Below are 19,324 nucleotides of genomic sequence, written 5' to 3' on the forward strand. Positions count from 1 at the left end.
ATTCTGTACAAATTTAGCCTAAATAAAAATGTTGAAATCAGCCTGCATCTCCCTGTTTGGCCAACCCTACCAGCTTACCACACACTGGTACACAGACATGGGTAAACATCTTCACATTTTCCCCTTTCCTGTTTCAACCAGATTTTCATGTTGTTTAGACAGAAGCCAACGGCGACTTTAACATGTCTTGTCTGCCACAATTATGCCAAGTGGGTTATTTTGCTCTCATAGAAAGTGCTCCTGGCCCTGCTTTGTGACCTGTCCTCTCAGACCCCCCCCTCCCCCCCACAGCTCATCCTGAGTCTGATTCTACTCCTCTCATTCATCACCGCAGGCTTGCTCAGGATCAATTACTGCAAATATGATTTATTTGCTTGACTTACTATAATTTTGTCATTTAAATTTACTGTATTCAACTGATTTATCAGAAATTTCCACCTGAATTAGTTGGAGCTAAATTAAAATGATTTGGATCGTTTTTTCTAGCCTAAATAAACTACGAAAAGTTGAAAGTCTCATGTTGTGTTTAACACAGTAAAATAAATCAAAAAGTACTGTATTCATGGAGGTCTCCGAAAGAGAAAGAATAAAATATTTTATTTGAATTTTAGAACATCTCTTTATAAAAGCGATGATAGAAGAATATGGAAGATTACAGAAAGCTCACAGATTGTGATCCTTTCACTAAGTACTGATCGAAAACATTAGTTATTGGTGCTGCCTTCGTTGCGAAGGTGATAACTGTTAGAACTCTTTTTTTGGTGTTTAGTGAAACTTACTTTTGCTGAAAACATATTCATTCCCAGAGAGTCTCCGAAGCCCGTCCTGAATAGCATAAAGAAAAAAAAACAAACAGAAGAAACGTTTTTTTTTAACCATAGTACCAGCTTAAATATAAGTTCAGCTGTCTAACTTTCAGAGCATAATGTTCTTTTGACTAAGCAGGGAAAGACAATGTCCTACATAACACAGCATAAACAATATCACATGGGTCTCTATAAAGTGTCTAAGCTGTTTATATTGTCTTGCAAAAGTATTCACCCCCCCCTGAACCTTTTCTCGTTGTGTCATGTAACGTGACAACCACAGACCTCCATGTGCTTCATTGGGATTTTATCCGACTGATCTGAAAAGTGTGGCATGCATTTGTACTCAGCCCAGGTATGCGTCGATCAGCTTTGCACATCTAGGGGTTAAAGGCTTCGCCCATTCTTTCCGAAATAATGCAGGTCAGATTGGAGGAAGTGTGTCTGTGAACGTCCATTTTTAAGTCTTGCCGCGGATCCTCAGGGAAATTAAGGTCTCTACTTTGACTGGGCCATTTTACCTCATGCTTTAATCTAAACCACTGCAGCTGCGGTTGTACATTTAAGTTTGTCTTCCTGCTGGAAAGTGAAACCTCACCCCCTCTTTCCGCTCTATCCTGAAGGCCAGTTTTTCTGGTGTGCACGTCTAACAGTTCCCCTTTTTGACAGAGTCTCCCACCTGAGCTGCTGAAGTGTGCAGCTCCTCCAGAGTTACAATGGGCCTCCTGGCTGCTTTGTTGATAAAATCCTGCACACAGCATATCAGGTTAGGTAGATGGCCAAGTCTTAGTAGACGTGCAGTTGTGTACTCTTTCCATTTTGAAATTATAGACTGAACTGAGTCCGCTGACTTGTTCAAAGCTCGTAATTTTGATGGATAACCCAACCCTGCTTTAAAATGTTTCCACGACTGTATCCCTGACCTGTCGGGTGTGTTCCTAGCAGTTCACAAACTTTTGTTCTCTAAATACAAATCCTTGCTGCACTTCTCTGATGTTTATTTTAATAAAAAGATTTTTCCTTCCGCTTAACGGCTTTACACTACTTTGTGTTGGTCTATCTCTCAAGTTTGGTGGTAATGTGACAAAGGTGCAGGGAGATCTTTAAGGGGTTTAAATACTTTAGCAAGGCACTGAATGTAAGATGTTGAAACAAAGCCGCTGCCTCTTACGCTCATAAGCCCCCCAACCAGGTCATTGGTGTGGGGGTCATCCTCTTTGGAAGCAAGCTGAGGGGAGTAGAGCTCCGTGGTCCTCAGGATCTCCAGGACGCGTTCCAGAGCCTCAGCCACTGTCACCGGACTGCTCTCCTGTGCCGCGTTGATGATGTTTATCACCTGCAGACGCAGAGCGGGGCACAAACGCGCCCTGTTACACACGAACGCACCGCCGGCCGGCCCTCCGCGTAGCATGAGTTAACAGAGTGGCTCTTTGTGCGCGCGTGTCATGGAGATGTGCATGTGATGCGCTGCAAATCTCTTCTGGAGCAAAACAGCCAAATAAAGCTGTTCCCGAGCACTTAAGAGCATCACAGGACCCGCAGCAGGAACAAAATGACACAATGTGAGATACTGTGCCACAATGTGATCCGTCCCACAGCTTTATTTGGCTAAATCTGTGGAACATTTGTTCACTCAGACTTTCAATTCACGATACTATAATTAGAATTCAACTAGGAAGCTGTTACATTTTCTTCAACATTAAAAGCAGGTCCAGTCAGAACATACAGTAAGCATGCCATAATAATTCTGGGTGTTTGATAATACAGATATAATTTCATGATATTCTGTGGCATTTATTTGTGATAACAATAAAAGTGACAATAAAGCACTATTTATAACTCCTTTGCCGGCTTTTTTTTTAGGTGTGGTATGGTGGTGACTGTATGTCACAGCATTTAGAGCCAAAGAAACACAAATAATAAAAAAACAAGGACACCAGTTACATAACAAAGTGTGATTTGTTTCAGTAAACTGCACACAGTGCCTGCATTTAATCCCATTTTTTTTTAGATTAACAGACAAACAGTGGGTATAAGAGAGTCCTTTCAGCTGCTCTGTTATCCAGGGGTCACCACAGCAAGTCATTATAATTTGCACTCAGACTTGGAAGAGATTTTAAACCAGCTCCCCTTCCTGGGAGCCAGGAGTCGATTCCAGGTCCTTCGCATTAAAGTCAGAGACTTAATCCACTATACCACGAATGGACTTGGAATAAACAGTGGAATATAGTAAAAATAATAATTATGACAATAAAGTCGGTTTTTGGGGGTTGCAATCATCACTAATTAAAATTCATCACTGTTGAACTTGTCACGATAAATCCAAATTCTTCTTATTATAAAATGTTATTAGGATGACAAAAAACAATGTAATAAATTCCCGCCCCTAGTATGAACGCTTCCTCCTCCAGGGTGGACTGATATACAACATTCTACTTATCTGTTTTATTTTTTTATTTTTTCCAAAAACAAGATTTGAATGCACAAGTTAGATTTCTTTGTGCACCTTCTCTGATCCACCCAGTGTCAAAGGCATACCCGCCCGTTCAAGTACACGCACATGTTCCCACTAAAATCTGGGTAAATGTTCCTAAGCGAGCTGCGCCACGAGGACACACTTTTTTTTTTTAGCCATCAACAAATTTCTGGCAGAATTTTCGGCGGATATTTGACCGCCACTCTTGGTGAAATATCAAATCCAATTTAAACTGCTTCATTTCCTGTCCTGGACCCAGGTTTTAAATGCGGTCCAAAATGTTCAACGGCGTTGAGGTTGGGACTTTGTTAAGGCCATTCCAGAAGCCTAACATTACGTGGCTTTGTCCATTCCCAAGAGCCTTTTGGATGTGGGTTTGGGATCCTTTCCCCCGTTGGAACATCCGGCGCTATCCAAGTTTCAACCACCTGACCCGAGCGACCACCCTCAGATGAATGGAAACTGGTTTAGGGTGTTCAGGGACAACTCAGGAAGAACCAAGACGGGATCCTGGAATCAGCAGGGACCTGCTAGAACACTACATCAGTGCCACTGTCTATACAGAGTCATGCAAAAATAAATGAATAAACTCTGTTAGGTGGTGGCAGCATAAAACTATGGAGTTTCTTTTTGCCAAATAAAACTAGACCTTTTTGTCAAAAGTGGCTAAAACCATGAACAATTTTAAACAGCAGTCAGTTTTCACCAAACCCCTTCAGCTGCCTGCTAAAAAAGCTGAAGATAAAGAGGGATTACAATCTTTAGGATCACGGTGATTCCAAGAACACGTTAACATCTGCACCAGAGGAAGATGAACGTTTTCCAGAACTAAGTCTTACAGATGCGTGGGGTCGCCTGAAGTTGGCTGGGGACAAGAGATCTCCTCACAATTTGATATATTTGGAGAACTTTGCAGGACACAGTGAGCAAATATTAAAGTCTAGAAGTGGGATGGTGAAGACTGAATGCTTAAAGATGCTTCAACAAAGTTTCAGCTAAGGGAGGTGTTCACATTAATGCACCCAAGTTGTTGCAGCTTTTTATTTTTATTTTTGTTCTATATTCTCACTCCAACAGACTTTTTTGGATTTTCAGTATACTTTTAACATCAGCATGTGGAGTTTTTATATCCACTCCCCCCTTCAAAGCAGGGGTGTCCACAGCACATGCTGGCCGCAAACGTTTCGGCGGCCTTTGAGTAAAAATTGCTGGATGTGTGTGGTTCTATTTACTATTTACGAGGAAACCTGGTAGCAAGATTTCATTTGTCTGTGGAAAAAAAAAAAAAAAAAAGCCCATCTGCATCCACCGCCTGTGCTTATAGCCCAGATTTGCTCCGTTGGTGGATTGTTGTCGGGGCCGGCCCAAAGTCGTTCAGAGGGCAGGGGTTTGGAAAACCCCTGCTTTAGAGTGTTTGATGGAAATAATCCGCTGGTCAAGCTGTTTTCCAGTAAACAATGTTTTAAACTGTGTGGAGTGTTCGTAACACAGTGAAAACATACCAAAACTAGTTTGGAAATAAACTGGATTCAAATCGATAGGAAGGAGTTCTTGATTCTAAATCTGAAAGACTGTGAAAAAGCAGAAGTTGTGTACCTTCGTGATGGGAGCCTCGATTGTCATGGAATGGATCCTGGCCACAGAGGAATATCTTCGGTTCTGTAAACTAGGAGCTGTAAAGAAGAAAACCATGACTGGGAGTACTGTGAAAACCTCTATTAGTATATAAATATATATAAAGCCTAGAGGTAGGCAGAGAAGAGGAGAAGTAGCATTCAGGAGAGATATCTGAAAATAGCAGCAGCTGCGTCAAAGAGAGTCGAGGTAGGGGGGGTCGCAGATGTCATCAGCCTACGACATCTCCCTTTAGGATCTCTCCAGGCTCAAGTACCAACCAAAGCAAAGCGCCGTCTCTGACTCACTCCCCGATTCTACGTCTCTAATGACCTCCCCATTCTTTCTTTATTATTGCTGTTTCTTTTTTATCAGGTCTGCGTTAAACTCATTCTGTCTCTCCATTGTTTCATTTTTCGCAGTGGAGGCGACAAAGCTCTATTCAGTGAACCAAGCCCAGAAAAAAAAAAAAAGAGAAGGCTTTTGAGCAGACCTACCGTCACTGCCACGGGAACCAACCGATCTGGCATCAATTGAATCTTTCCTTCTGTCCCTGTGACGAAGTGAATGGCACTCTGTACAGCAAATGAAAACATTAAATGTACATTATTTATGCTGAGTGGGGAATTTGTGTGGGTTACAGAAGCCCCGTTGCTTGGCTTTTTGAATAATAAAATCTTCGTAAATCTTTGTGGGGACTAAAAACATAAAAATCTATAACGCAAATATCATCTAACCAGGTGTTTTGAAGATACTTTCAGTCATATTGTTGCTCCGCAGTTTCAGACAATAACTGTGACTCACATGCGACTGGAATTCACAGTAGTCCCAATATGCTCCCAGTATTTGCTTCATTTCAGCACAGGATTCACAAAGCAAATTGCACTAAAGACAAACAGAAGCAATCCCACCGGTAGATGTGTGTAATTGTTGCGTATCGGGTCCCAGTTTTCTTGCACTTCAAACTCAGTATTTGGTTAATTAAAAAAGCTCTCTGAGTTCTATTGTGAGGTACTGCTTACCCACAGTCTTCTGGGTCCAACAGGCACTAACCCTGACAAAAAGACACAACCAATTCTAACTCCTGTAAGATCCCGACCCATCTTTTGCAAAATCAACTGTGTGGCAGGCGGTTGTTTTTCCTTTCCCTCCTGACCGACCTTTCATCTAATTTTTCAGCTTGATCTGCATTGAGCGAAACAGCTTCAGACTTCCAGAATGCCAAGCAATTTGCTCTACTATTCCCTTAAATGTACATATAGTGTCTCATTAAAATGTGGGCAAACGCTGCCAGCACAAAGGCATGTTGTTAATGAAGACGCATTTGGAGCAGATCCGACTTCGTGTCTAGTTTCAGAGTTAGGAGCAAATTTAAACTAAGGTGTGCAAGCCTGCAAATAGCTTCCTGCGTCTGCTCCTGAGTGTAATCCAAATCAGTGTATGTATGAGGTTCGAGAGAGGCATCTGCACATACGGACAGGAATTAAGTCACATTAGTTTTTTACCTGACTGAGAATGGTCCCCGCTGCATCTGTCTTCCTTGTTCGTCTTCAGGACCTGCAAAGAGAGCCGGAGATGAACAAGGTCAAGATTTGCAGAGCGTTTTATCGATACGATGGGTTGCATGCAGGTCAGAAACTCACTGCTAGTCCCTTCAGACGTCCTAACTGTAGTGGTCATATAATTGTGGTGGATCTGTTCACATTTTATTTGGAATAGTTTCAACAAATGTGTCCTGTAATTCCTGCTACTCAGCTGTTTTCTTGTCTTTTGGATTGAGAGCTTAATTCCGATTGCTGCTTCTGTGTTCAAACTTGTAGCAGGGGACAGTACGGTCCGCTGTGTTGGTCACCCCAAGGTTATATAATTATGGCTGTGCAGAGCTTCTAATCTGGTTATAGCAGATTTTGCTCACCCAGTGACTCACTGGACCCGTGCGTTGTGCTGACAAACAAACAAGCAGTGGTTGTGTAATCATCAATGCGTATCTGGAAACATATTCTACACCTCATCAACCGGGTTTTAGGTGTAAAATCTTTAAAATAATGTTGCCATCGATAGGTAAAAAGGCTTTATTTAAATACAATTTACTGTTAAACACATGTTAAAAGGGGCAAACAAAGAAGTTGCAGTGCCAAAAAAAATTTGCATGGGAGGAAATGTCCATGCTTTCAGGAACAGGATCAGTTGCTACCCTGTCTAAGAACCTTCATTCCTCAAAAGCTGGAATGGTGATAGTGTGGCTTCGGCAGCAGCTGACTCACCTTGTGTACACACCACGAAGCAGAACAATGAGCCAAAGCTGCTCTCTGTTCAGCACCGCCTGAGGTATAAATAGCTTTGGGACCTGGTTTCCAGCCCCCGTAGGCGTTAGAGGGAGATCCTGGCGCTTAGCTGTAGCTTAGCCTGGTGTGACGGTATTTAGCCTGGAACTCTGCTGAGAGCAGCAGCACGTCTGCCTCTGTGTCGGACTCTGCAGTCGTGGAAGCATGTCGGACTAGACTCCGTCAACCTGGTCTATTATGCGCCACGCTTCGGATGTAATTTTCAGTGCGGTGCAGGGAAAAAACCGTTGGTCCCATTTCGGTTTCTTGGTGAACTTTTAAATGTTTCAGATCATTAGTGATCTGTTTACTTGAAATACACATTGAGTAAATAAAAAAAATCTATTTTCATAAGATGATTTTATTTATTAAGAGATAAATGCTGTTTATACCAACCAAAATGAATTCCCCTCTAAATCTAATAACTCTTTGTGCAACCCATGACAACAACCGCAAGCATCACTGATAACAGGCCATGTGTTTTTACCTTTGCCATTTTATTTGCTAGCCAGATTGGATCTGATGCTTGGCTTTGGATCACTGTCCTGCTTAGCTACAACAGACAACTGGAAGAAAAAACAACGTAATCACCTGATTATTGTTGTCGGTATGAGCTCGCTTGATGGCTACGAAATGTCGGATTTTTCTGTTGGGGGAAGGAAATTAATCCGTCAGAGAGATTTTAAATTTCTTGTTATGCTACAGAAGCTATTGTTGGATTGCATAAATTAGGCTTACCCTCCTTGGCCGATGACAGGCAGGATCTTTACTTGCTGTTGAATGCTGTCGCCTGACTTCTTTCTGGCGAAGTAAATGCCCTGCCATTCCTTTAGAGACGACAGAGCAGTCAGGCTGAGGAACACCTCCTCGGTTTACCAAGAGAAACGGACTGACGGACGGATCGAAACTCACTTTCCCTTTTTTGATGCAAGTGTTGATGGTATCAAGCAGATCGGCTCTATTCTTATCGCTCTTGGGAAGTTCGGTCAGTTCTTTTCCAATCAACTCTCCCTTGTGGTATCCCATCATCCTCTCAAAGGCAGGGTTCACATACTGGGTCACAACCGCGGAGAGGTTAGAGTCACCGGATGGATTAACATGTGGCTACGTCTTTTACAAACATCTGTTTGATTAATACATCTTAACTTACTGCATACACTTAATGTGGACAAATTGAAATGGAACAAGAAACTAGTAATCTATGGCTAACATAGACTGAAATCTCTTGGTACCTCCTTAAAATAAGATTCCCCCTTTTAAATGGCAGATAAAGAGTTAACATAACAGCTATCTAAGCTGTGACCGCTTAATAAGTCATTGACAGGCACAATGACAGCCACTATTTATTAACTATTTTTCAATGTTGATAAATAGTGAATAAATAGTTAATAAAGGCTGAAATATTTCTTATTTTACAATGAGTCCCTTTAGTGTACCAATAAAGAATATATAAAACCATTTTTATATATATTTTATACATATATATATATATATTTTTCAGCTGTATACATTTAATAAATCAATAATAACTATCATTAACGATAATTGAAAATTAGCTATTTATTGGAGATAAAACTATATCTTGGGGAAACTTTAGAATAAAAGTTAACTACTAATTGTCTAACAGCCTAACCAGTTGTTAATACGCTTTAAGCACTTAGTAAATAAATAATAACAGTTCTAAAAATAATAATCAATAGCTAATTGACTTTTACGGACTGAAATGTTTATCTGTACACCTTTTCAAAAGAATCCTCCTATATAAATGACTAGTAAAGAGTCAATAAAAACAATGAGTTGTCAAGGGGTAGACAGTTAAAACCATCAGTAAATACAACTAGTAACAGATATGGTGGATTTTGATTCAACTGTGAACAGTGCTTATTTGCACATATAGTATGTGTTTGTATGTGTGTGTGTTTGTGTGTGTGTGTTCTTGTACTTGCAGCTGAGCAAGAACATTTTTTGCTCATTTTACAAGTAAAGTGAGGACTTTGATGTAAAGCGAGGACCTTTTTTTTGTCCTCACTTTATTGTTCTGGCCGAGGGGTTAGGTTTAGCACCAAGGTGTCAAATACCTTTAGGGTTTGGGTTAGGGTCAGGTTTAGCCATAGAAAGGCTTGAAAATGAATGGAAGTCTATGGTACTCAGAGCACGGTCCTCACTTTGTATTTTAAACAAGGATGTATGTGTGTGTGTGTGTGTGTTCCTGTGTTACCACCCTTCTCGAGACCTTTCATAAGAAAATCACATGACATTAATGTTCCTAGAGTGTCTAGAAAGCATGGTCCTAAGAAGGTAAGATTTTTGTGGTGGACCTAAATGGGCCACAGATGTGAGAATGTGTGTGTGTGTGTGTGTGTGTGTGTGTGTGTGTGTGTGTGTGTGTGTGTGTGTGTGTGTAAAAATCCCACCTGAATAATGTGATCCTCACTGGTAATTTCCACAGCCTCTTGGCAGTGCTCCAGAGCCGTGAAGACAGAGTTGCAGGCCCTACAGATGAGTAAAGTGTCGTAAATCACGGTGAGCCACGATTCTACGCGGGCTTCAAACCACATGCGTCTGCCCATCAGGACGCTGTACTCAAGATCTCGTACCTGAGTTTGAACTGGCAGCGCACCTCCCCGTGTTCGATCTGTATGAGTTCATTGTAGCACGCCGACACGCTGCTATTCTCCACAAACCTCTGGAGGCCGACCCAGGTTAAGTGGTGTTTGAAGGAGAGGCAGAGGGAGGAGGGGGAAAACGCAATGAGTCAGGATTCGCTCAACGGCGACTTGTTTGGAAAACCGCCCACGCCGGCTTCACGCTCGTTTAACGCTACAGGCGACACGACTCGCGCTCAGAACGAGCGTTTTTTTTTGCAGGAAAACTCTTCTGCTGTAAGCACTTGACTAGCACGTAAACATACAGTGAAAGAGCAGGAAAACGGTCGGACGTACTCTGCTAAATCCAGCGCAGAGAAGAGGGAGAACAGATGGTTCCTCCTGGTCGGGGAGTCTGCGTATTAACAGAGAAGAATCATTACCGTCTGCAATCTTTCAAAAACATATTTACACAAATAAACACTTACAGTAGATAGAAAACCATAGAGGTCCCAAAAACCTCTCTTGTTTGAAAGTTAACCGTGCTCACCTGGCAACAGTCGGGATTTGCTTGTCGGGACTTTGATGCAATCAACTGGTTTCCTTATAGAGGACATTTTTGACCAATCTGTATAATCTGATTGAACTTGATTTTGTAAAGTGCCTTGAGATGACATGTTTCATGATTTGGCGCTATATAAATAAAATTGAATTTAATTGAACAGTGTCCATCCCTGGTTTAGCACATCTTGACTAAACCAGGGATTTAGTCAAGATGTGCTTGACTAAATCCCTAAAGTCACGCACTTCAACGTGTTTAACAGGGATTGTATGTGATAGACCATCAATTTCTGAGTTTTGAAATTGAGTTTTCTTAGTTCTGGACGTTGACTGAACCACTCCAACAAATAACGATGCTGGAACTAGCTCTCTGTGCCGTACACCTGGCTCTATGCGTCGGCGTTTCGCCCTGTTGGAAGGAGATATAGCCGGTCGTCGTTCAGGACGGCCCCATGTTCGGCTCGATCCGTCTTCATACCAGCTCCGACAAGCTTATTTTCTCCAGCCGTCTATCTGTCCTGGCTAAAGCCGTCACGAGGTTTCTAGTTAGGTCATTCTGCTTCCATGGTTTTATCATGGATTCTGCAGGGTTCTGATAGATGTTCAATCCTTGATGTAGGCTACCAGTTGGTGCCGATCTTATTTAAGGGTTTCGGAGTAAAGGTAGCTGATGCTAAAGGTTGCAACAGTCGTGAAAATCAAATCCAAACCAGCTCACCTTTGTGGGACGACAGCGAGAATCACCGTGTGTTCGGACGGCTTCGTGGCGCGGATCATCCTGAGAAGGCAAAATAAAATGAAAACACAGCAGGAGCATCGACAACTCAGCATTTAATTTTTGGGCGCTGGACTTTTTAGACGTGGCTTGGACTGCGGCACAGGGTAAACATGTGGGCAGGACGGGGGTGTGTGTCACTGCCGGAGAAAGAAGGGAGAAGGCCGTTTCTGTGTTCGACGGCAGAAACGGCAAAATGCGGCTTGTGCCTCGGAGGTTTGGCCGCCAAGCCGCACAGTTGGCAGGAAGTGTGGGAAAGCGGTCTGGAGGTGGAGAGGCAACGAGTCGACAGTGATGGAGCACAAGAGGAGCAACGGGGGGGAAGAGAGGATGGCAGATGATCTCAGGGGAGATAGAGATAGAGAAAAAAAATGATATCAGGGAAGGGAGTGATAGAGGCCAGGCACAGCAGCAGCAGCCAGGGCTGTGGTAATCAGAGGACGGGGGGGAGACTAATGGATCAGTTTCTTGGGAAAAGTTTGAAAGCGCTTACAATAAATCACTTGACAAAATAAAAAAGTGGTGAATTCAGCTGCGGACCTCTCTGACAATAACCGAGGCGCACAACTCTGCAGGACACCTGCACACACTCGCCTGGGGCGAAACAAATGATAAACAGGCTATAACGTGTTTTTGCCAAGGCTAAAAGGGCCGTGCGCGTCCACTTTTATGCGATGGCTCCTTTGATTAATCAGTGCTCTCAGGGATGCACTAAATCCAGACGCCGAACTCACATTAAAGTCAACACGTCCACGATATTCCTGGAAAGCTCGGCGGGAAGGGGAAACAGTGACAAATACGGGGACCCAAAATATCCTCTGAATAAATCCTCATGTGCTCATGCATGCCACAAGGCAAGAGGGGACAGAGGAGCAAGCCGCTATGAACTTAACAGCTGCTAAAGCAGTTCTCAGGTCAGCAAATACACTCCTTAGTAAGTCCTACTGGCCTACTTAAACACGTCTTTCCTTTAGCTCTTGTGCCTTGTTAGCCTCGTGAGACCATCCTGATCTCGCGAGCTTTCAAGGTTTCACTCGCAGATCAGTCTGGATACTCTCCGTTGAAGAAAATTTGGAGCCGTTCACCAAACGAACGTCCAATCAGCGTTGGCTTTGAGGCGGCTTGAGGTGTGACGCAACGGGAAGCGCGACAGTTCAGTCTAAAGAACATGGCGGCTTCAGCCGATGAAACTAGCGTTAGCGCGGCTATCGAGCAAGTTTTATCGGAATTACAGAGTATTTCTCTGCTGAGCTAACGAGCCTTTACCTGCAGCAGCAAGAGTAGCTTGGCTTGTGGTTGTGTTTTCGTCGTCGCTCTGTTACGAACGACGACGAATCTGATTGGTTCATTTGGCCCGTCTATCACCAACATAGACCAATCAGCTGACCAGTATTTTCGCCCCTTCCCAAAATTACTTCAACGGAAGGTTTCCAGATGGATATGCGGAGCAAATCTATCTGGCGGAGTCAGGTAAGTGCCTTGTGACATCTTTATTTGTCCTTTTTAAAAGTAGAAACTTTGTGGACATGGCTCTTTTGCACGTCATTGTGTCCCTGGTGCCTTCGGTGAGCAGCAGATGGCGCCAGCAAGCCCTCACAGCAAAGCCGAATTCAGTGCGTCTGCTTTCGCACCAGCTGAACTCTTTGGGAGGGCTCAGGTGACTCAGGTGAAAAGAAAAAAAAATATCAGCAGAAGTTCAAATGTATTGTGGGAAATGTAATAATGAAATTCCATTTTGTGTACTGTAGGCTGCTGAAATCTGACAGGAGCAGTTTTCAGGTGGATGTCGTTGAAAGACGTCATGTTTCAATAGACATGAGAATTATTGTCAGTTTTTTCATTTTGTCTGAGAAAAACAGGTCTACTTCTATAAATATCACTTTTCCTCAATCTTTTTTTTTTTTTTTTTAGCCGAGACTCACCGGCAGACGACCTCGGGCTCAAAGTAGCGCGAGTGACGTCCGTCGATGACTATTATCTCGTGGTGCTTGTCCAGGAAACACTCGACGGCAGACTCGGGCGTGCGGGCGATGTTGCACCTGAACCCGGCGCGCTCGCAGGCCCACCAGAAGGCGTCGCTCTGGCTGTCCTCCTTGGCGAACACCAGCAGCACCTGGAAGACAAAGGGAGCCGGGATAAGGTGGTGTGACAATCCCAGAGGCACATATTGTGGTTTAGAGAGATTAAAAAAAAATCTCTTCAGCGGATTTATGTTTGTAAAACACCCGCTTACTGAAAAGAAACATACGGATCCGGATCCGGCCCACTGAACAATTTAGTCCGGCCCTGTGGCTAAATGCATTATCATTATAATTTTTTTTTTTTTTTTTTTTTTTTTTTTTTTCCAGTGTCCTGTCTGGCAATGTGGCAATAAGATGCCACAAAGAGCTCATCAGATTTGACTTTCACAAGTGGACAAGATAAAAGGAAGAGAATGATAAAACAATTATTGAAAAAAACATGTACTTTGTTTAATTGAAAATATGCAGTTCCTATATTGTCCACGAGGGGCGCTGTGTTTTAATTAGCAGATTAAGCTTCAGGTGTGGAAAAATTCAAATCATTTCTTAATTTTTATCTGTTTGATGTATTTTGTCATGCAGGACAGTGTTTTTAAGTTCCAAAAAATGTAAATAAATGTTTTTCAACATTGTATAATCACTGTGATCAGTTCTTATGCATAATGCACAAGTAAATGTTTAACTGAGTAAAAGTATTGTTGAAATTGCACATACTTTTCTTAAAAACGCTGAGGTTATTCATAATATATTGTGTAAAAGTGAAATTAACTTAATATAAAAATCAACAAGTCCACATTTATTAGTTCTATTTAATCTTGCAATGAGTTAACTCGTGTGGCCCTCTTGAGATCAGATTAAGCTGAATGCGGCCCCTCAACCAAAATGAGTTTGACACCCCTGCCTTAGCGTATTCCATTGGAGTTTTGTGCAATTTAGCAACGCAAAGTAGCATAATATATTAAAATGGAAGTATATGGAAGCTCTCTGAGTCTTTGTAAAGCTACCTTAATGCAATTACAGCTGCAGCCTTTTGTTGCGTGTATTAAAGAGCTTTCAAGAAGAAAGCCATTAGATGTCCTGTTTATTGTCTGCCACGAGGAGACACAGCAAACGTGAGAGAGACATCAAGCTTTCTGGCCTTAGAGCAAAGCACTGCGTGGCAGAAAACTAACAATTAACATCAACCTAGCCAGAAAAAAAAAATAAACCCTGGTAAAAGATGGAGGAGGCAGCATCATGCTGCGGGATGCTTTTCTTCAAAAAAGACCAAGAAGTTGGTCAGAGTTGATGGAAAGACGGATGTGGCTAAATACAGCTAGTCTCTGGCATAACTTCCCAATATAATACATTCAGGTGGGCAGCTGTGCCATCTTCCAAAAGGTACAATATATAACTGCACTCTTGTCTGATGTCTTTCAGGAACAATGCAGGTTGAATTTTTGAGCACCTAAGGGTGGGTCATTATTTTTTGTTCCCTATGATGCCATCTTTTTTTTTGCACAAAAAAAAGATGGCATCATACCCCTTCTGCGTATTTTTTTTCTTCTATTTTTACATCAACATGACTCAAAGAACAACATTTAAAATACTCCTCTCTCAGTTGCATTTCCTATGTTGGTTCTCCCCCCGTGTTAAAGAGCGAGCCGGCGTTTTACAGAGAAGTCGGACAGTGAAGTCGACCTCTTGCTCTTCTGCAACGAAGCCAGCTGCCGCACACATCTCTAGGGAGCCGAGCTCTCCTTAACTGTGCGGTTCAAGGCGCGGCGTTGCTTTTCCCTGACAGCATAAAAGAAGCACCTCCCTTGTGAACAGAATTGAAAACACGGTATATAAAAGCGCCGCGTTTTTCTCGAACTGCATGTTTACTCCTTTGGCTGAAAAGCAGCAAGCGATCGTAAACCTAGATCTGTGCTTTTCTCCCTGTCAGACGCCGATCCCAGAGAGCTCTGGGTTGAGTTTTTGATCCCACGCCGTGCTCGGACCACTATCACCCCCAACCACCTTTGGTACAGTGGTGCAGAATAGCAACAGAGCACGCACACACACACACGCTGTCTCGTGCGCCCAGAGGCAGCTGGACCGCGGCCAGAACTAACAGCTCTCAGCTCTGCCTCGCAGCAGCATCACCTCCTGACTCGCCCCGAGGACAACAAAGGATACACGGACAGAGGAGCGAGGAGGGCCGGCACTCAGAGAGAGGGGGGGGGGGGGGGGGGGGGGGGGGGGGGAGACAGAGGGAGGGAGTAAAAAAAAAAGCTGAGGACGACTAAAGTCACGACTTTCCCCGTTTCTTGCGCTGTGTAAAAAATAAATAAAAGAGGAGTGGATTGAAGCTGAAAAAGAGAGAGCCTGGACCTAGAAGCAGAGGTCAGAGGGACTCGTACTTGTGAGTGCCTGTGAAAGGTCTACAGTCTTTGATCCTCCGCAGGCCTGTGTAAACCATGATGCTAACATGTGAAATTCCACACACAGCAGACCCCACGCATACTGCAGCGCACACCTTCAACCTAAGAAAGTTACCAGAAAAAAGAAAAAAAAAAAGGTTGATAGGAGGCGCCGTTGGTCTGGATGTTAGATGCATCAGATGCACGCCGACACATTTATACACACGGCTGCACTTGATCTCTTTGCCAAATGTTCTCATGATGCTAAAGCACATTTAGGATAGGATAGATTTATATATATATATATATATATATATATATATATATATATATATATATATATATATATATATATATATATATATATATATATATATATATTAAAAACAGGTCAAACTACACCAACAATCCCCCACTGCCATCACTGTGTGATTAAAAACAGAGTGAAGTTGGCGTTGTGTCGCTACAGAGACTCATCCTCAACAGCTCCACCTACTGAACCACGGCCACCCCAAGTTACGCCTTTTTAGAAAACATTTTATGTCTATTCACCAGTGTTTCATATATATTTTGACACAGCCCCCTTATAGATTTCTTCTGTTTTTGCTTTGTTTGTTCTAGTTACATTTTTTTTCCAGATTATTGAACAACGTTTTGTTTTGACACAGCAATAACCTGAGTAAAACAGAATAAGTTTTCAAATTATTTAATTTCTTTAGAAAAAAAAAAAACATCCAACTGAGCTGGCCCAAAGTAAAAACACAATTGCAAGTTATTATGATGGTTATGATGGCAGCAACAACTGCTATCAAGCATTTGCGAAAAAATTGGATTGTGGATACATTTTACGTTTTAGCAGAATTGTCATAATTCAGCCACACTGAGGGTTTCTAAGCATGAACGGCATGTTTGAGGTCATGCCAAAGCATCCCAATCAGATTTAAGTCCAGACTTTGACTAGATCACTCCAAAATCTTTTTTTAATGCTATTAATATGCAGTCATTCAAAAGAACATTTTCTGTTGTGCTTTGGATCATTTCCCTGCTCCGTAACCCATGTGCCTTTAGGTCTAAGGTCACAAACTGATGGTTGGACATCTTCCTTCTGGATTCTCTGGTGAGAGTTCTTGGTTGAATCAATGACAGAAAGTCATCCAGGTCCCCAAATAAGTGAAGCAATCCCAGACCATGCCACTACTACCACCATGCCTGACTGAATGCTGTATTCGTCTAGAGCCAGATATGCCACGGCACGCTCCTTCCAGAAAGTTTAACTTTTGTTCCAACAGTCCACAGAATATTTTGACAAAAGTCTTAGGGATCATCATTCCGTTATATTGCCACAATGTGGTCGGCAGTGGTTCTGGCCTTGGAATCGCCCATGGATGCAGTTTTTAGCCCAGTCTTAAAGTTAAACTGAGGAAGAGGAGAACTACAGTGTCTAAGATTTTCTGCTTTTTTTTAATCTGACCTCCTGGATGACTCGTTGATGCGCTCTAATTATGATAGGCTTATTGGTTCATCCTTATCACATGTTTCTGGACTCCCAAAGCCTTAAAAATAGCTTTGTAATTAATACCGCTTTCCAGACTGTTAGTTGTCAAGGATTTTGTTTCTCATATGATTTTTTATTTCTTTAGATCAGGGCTTAGTGTATTATTTTTGAAATCTTTTAGCCAACTTCATGTTGTTAGACAAGTTCTTGGCCTGGGTCTGGCTAGTAAAACTGTTCAAAAAACATGCGGTTCTTCACAGTTAATTCATGATTTCCCAAGGCGGTGTTGAGCCATCTCACCAGAAAAGACAGACAAACTAGACCTCCCATATTCGTCACAGGCCAAGATCATGTAAGACAGTTTGAAGACAACCCACTTCCTCTCCAGCACACCGGCCGAAGGCACGACCGATCGCAGAATCTCAAGTCAAATCCAACTCACAAACCTGCGTAACGGTTTTGTTCACGCTCCTCACTCTTAAATCTTTGAAGGACCTTAAGAAAGCTTTAAAGATTTAGCTTTCCAGCTAATCTCACCCTCCCTTTTTACCTTTGAAGAAACGTAGGAAGCTTAGAGGATCCAGCTGCACTGCGTACAAGGCAGGCCTCCCAGTCGAAGAACATGGATCAGCAGACTAACATCCAATGTTACTGAATCTGAACATAGGTTCCCCAAGAGGACAGCGTTTCCTCCCTTAAAAGTCAACGTAATAGCAGCAAACCTTCTTCTTTTTCCTCAAGGAACTGAAGCAGCCGCCACTTTGCAGGGCACAGACGCATACACCCGTACAGCAGAGCCAACTCTAGACAATCCAACCTCCAAGACGACCCAAGTTAAAGCAACGTTACATTTTTTTATTTATTTTTTTGCTTGGCAAGGTCAACGCTAGGTTCAGAAAAGCGATCCAGGACGGGCATTGTGTTGTTTGTGTTTGAACAGCTGCGCTTAGTGGCAAACTAAATGTTCTCCATCCCTCCAATCCGTGTTTTAAATTGGACTTTGTTTATGTTGATCAGCTTTTAGAGAACTGATCAGTGGATTTTACTTTATGAAGCGATTTTGACCTAATATGGCTGTCTTTGCTTTTTGCATACTGTTTTATTGAAACTGTCCTCCATCTCTCTTTTCCCCTCTCTCTTTCTCCTACGCGCACACAGGCTCCACCATGTTCTTTCCTTTGTTTCCCATTCAGCGCTACTTCCAAACCATGAGCTCTCGTGGTGTTAACGATAGGTCAGCTAACTCTGCTGCTGGCTGTGGCTGCTAACTAGCTTAGCCTACTAACTTCCAGTCAACTCAGGCACACAGAGGGACAAATACATGTTTCTGTCACTGTTGCTTTGATGTTTCTTATTTTCCCTAATACTCTCATCTGATCTTGAGGCTGTGATTATTCCTAATTTTGTAGTGTATTAATCACTTTTTTGTTGATTAATCTCCCAGATCACTCCTTATGTCAGACAGATTGTCCATATAGTTGTTTAATTTCACAATCCATCATTTCCCCATTTGCTCATTAGTTATCAGTTGCTCAACTTTGCATTTTACCATTAGTTATGATTTTATCGTTTCAGTAGTTTGGTGAATAATGGAGAATTCACACACAAACACATGTATATATATATATATATATATATATATATATATATATATATATATATATATATATAAACAGAGAGCTGTTGCATTGATGAACTGTACAATTGCACAGGTCTTCGCAATACTAGGGGTTCTGCAATTAATTAATTGATTTATTTCGTTTTTTAAATAATTGCATTTGTTATGTATAATTGTGTATGTTTCTGTCAAGGAAATGTAAAAACTGTAAAATAGAAAATCTGGCAAATTTAGCCGGTTTTTATTGTATCATTGATATATATCATTGGTTGCTATGTCATTACGCCGCCTCGAGGAAGGAAGAGGGGACGAGAGAACCCGACCAATTTGGCAAACATGAATCAGGTTCTGAGCAAAAGAGAAAACGAAAGGGGGAATTCAATAGGTCACAGCAGGGATGGCTGGATAAATTTATCAACACTTGTAAAGAATGCGGTGGCTGAGCTGATGCCCATAGCATGTCTGAATGTGGTGAAATCAACTATCTTCACCTTTACCGACACAGCAGCAGAGCCTAGCGGGGTTCAACAACAGAAGGGCTGGAGCGTGGCCACTGAGGAAGACGATGAAGTCCGAGGTGAGGAAAAATGAGTAGCTGGAGTTGACATATTTCATGATGAGGCTAGTCTTGGTATTCCACAACCTCAAAGAAAGTCCCACATTTG

General features: G+C 42.3%; 1 protein-coding gene across 3 annotated transcripts in view; it reads right to left on the minus strand.

Moving 5' to 3' along the window:
- pde8b (phosphodiesterase 8B) overlaps positions 1–19,324 on the minus strand; it is a 68,571-nt gene that overhangs the window by 18,385 nt on the left and 30,862 nt on the right. For all 3 annotated transcript variants that reach the window (XM_012869678.3, XM_036140503.1, XM_036140502.1), the window contains exons 3-15: positions 13,064–13,254; positions 11,085–11,144; positions 10,163–10,220; positions 9,818–9,906; positions 9,635–9,713; positions 8,133–8,273; positions 7,959–8,047; positions 7,812–7,866; positions 6,402–6,453; positions 5,394–5,471; positions 4,879–4,955; positions 1,978–2,142; positions 780–825 (exon numbers count right to left, since the gene is read on the minus strand). In XM_012869678.3, the coding sequence (XP_012725132.2) occupies positions 780–825; positions 1,978–2,142; positions 4,879–4,955; positions 5,394–5,471; positions 6,402–6,453; positions 7,812–7,866; positions 7,959–8,047; positions 8,133–8,273; positions 9,635–9,713; positions 9,818–9,906; positions 10,163–10,220; positions 11,085–11,144; positions 13,064–13,254 (1,180 nt within the window). The remainder of the gene's footprint in view (positions 1–779; positions 826–1,977; positions 2,143–4,878; positions 4,956–5,393; positions 5,472–6,401; positions 6,454–7,811; positions 7,867–7,958; positions 8,048–8,132; positions 8,274–9,634; positions 9,714–9,817; positions 9,907–10,162; positions 10,221–11,084; positions 11,145–13,063; positions 13,255–19,324) is intronic.

The sequence above is a fragment of the Fundulus heteroclitus genome, chromosome 8 (assembly GCF_011125445.2).
Source record: "Fundulus heteroclitus isolate FHET01 chromosome 8, MU-UCD_Fhet_4.1, whole genome shotgun sequence".
Lineage (NCBI taxonomy): Eukaryota > Metazoa > Chordata > Actinopteri > Cyprinodontiformes > Fundulidae > Fundulus > Fundulus heteroclitus.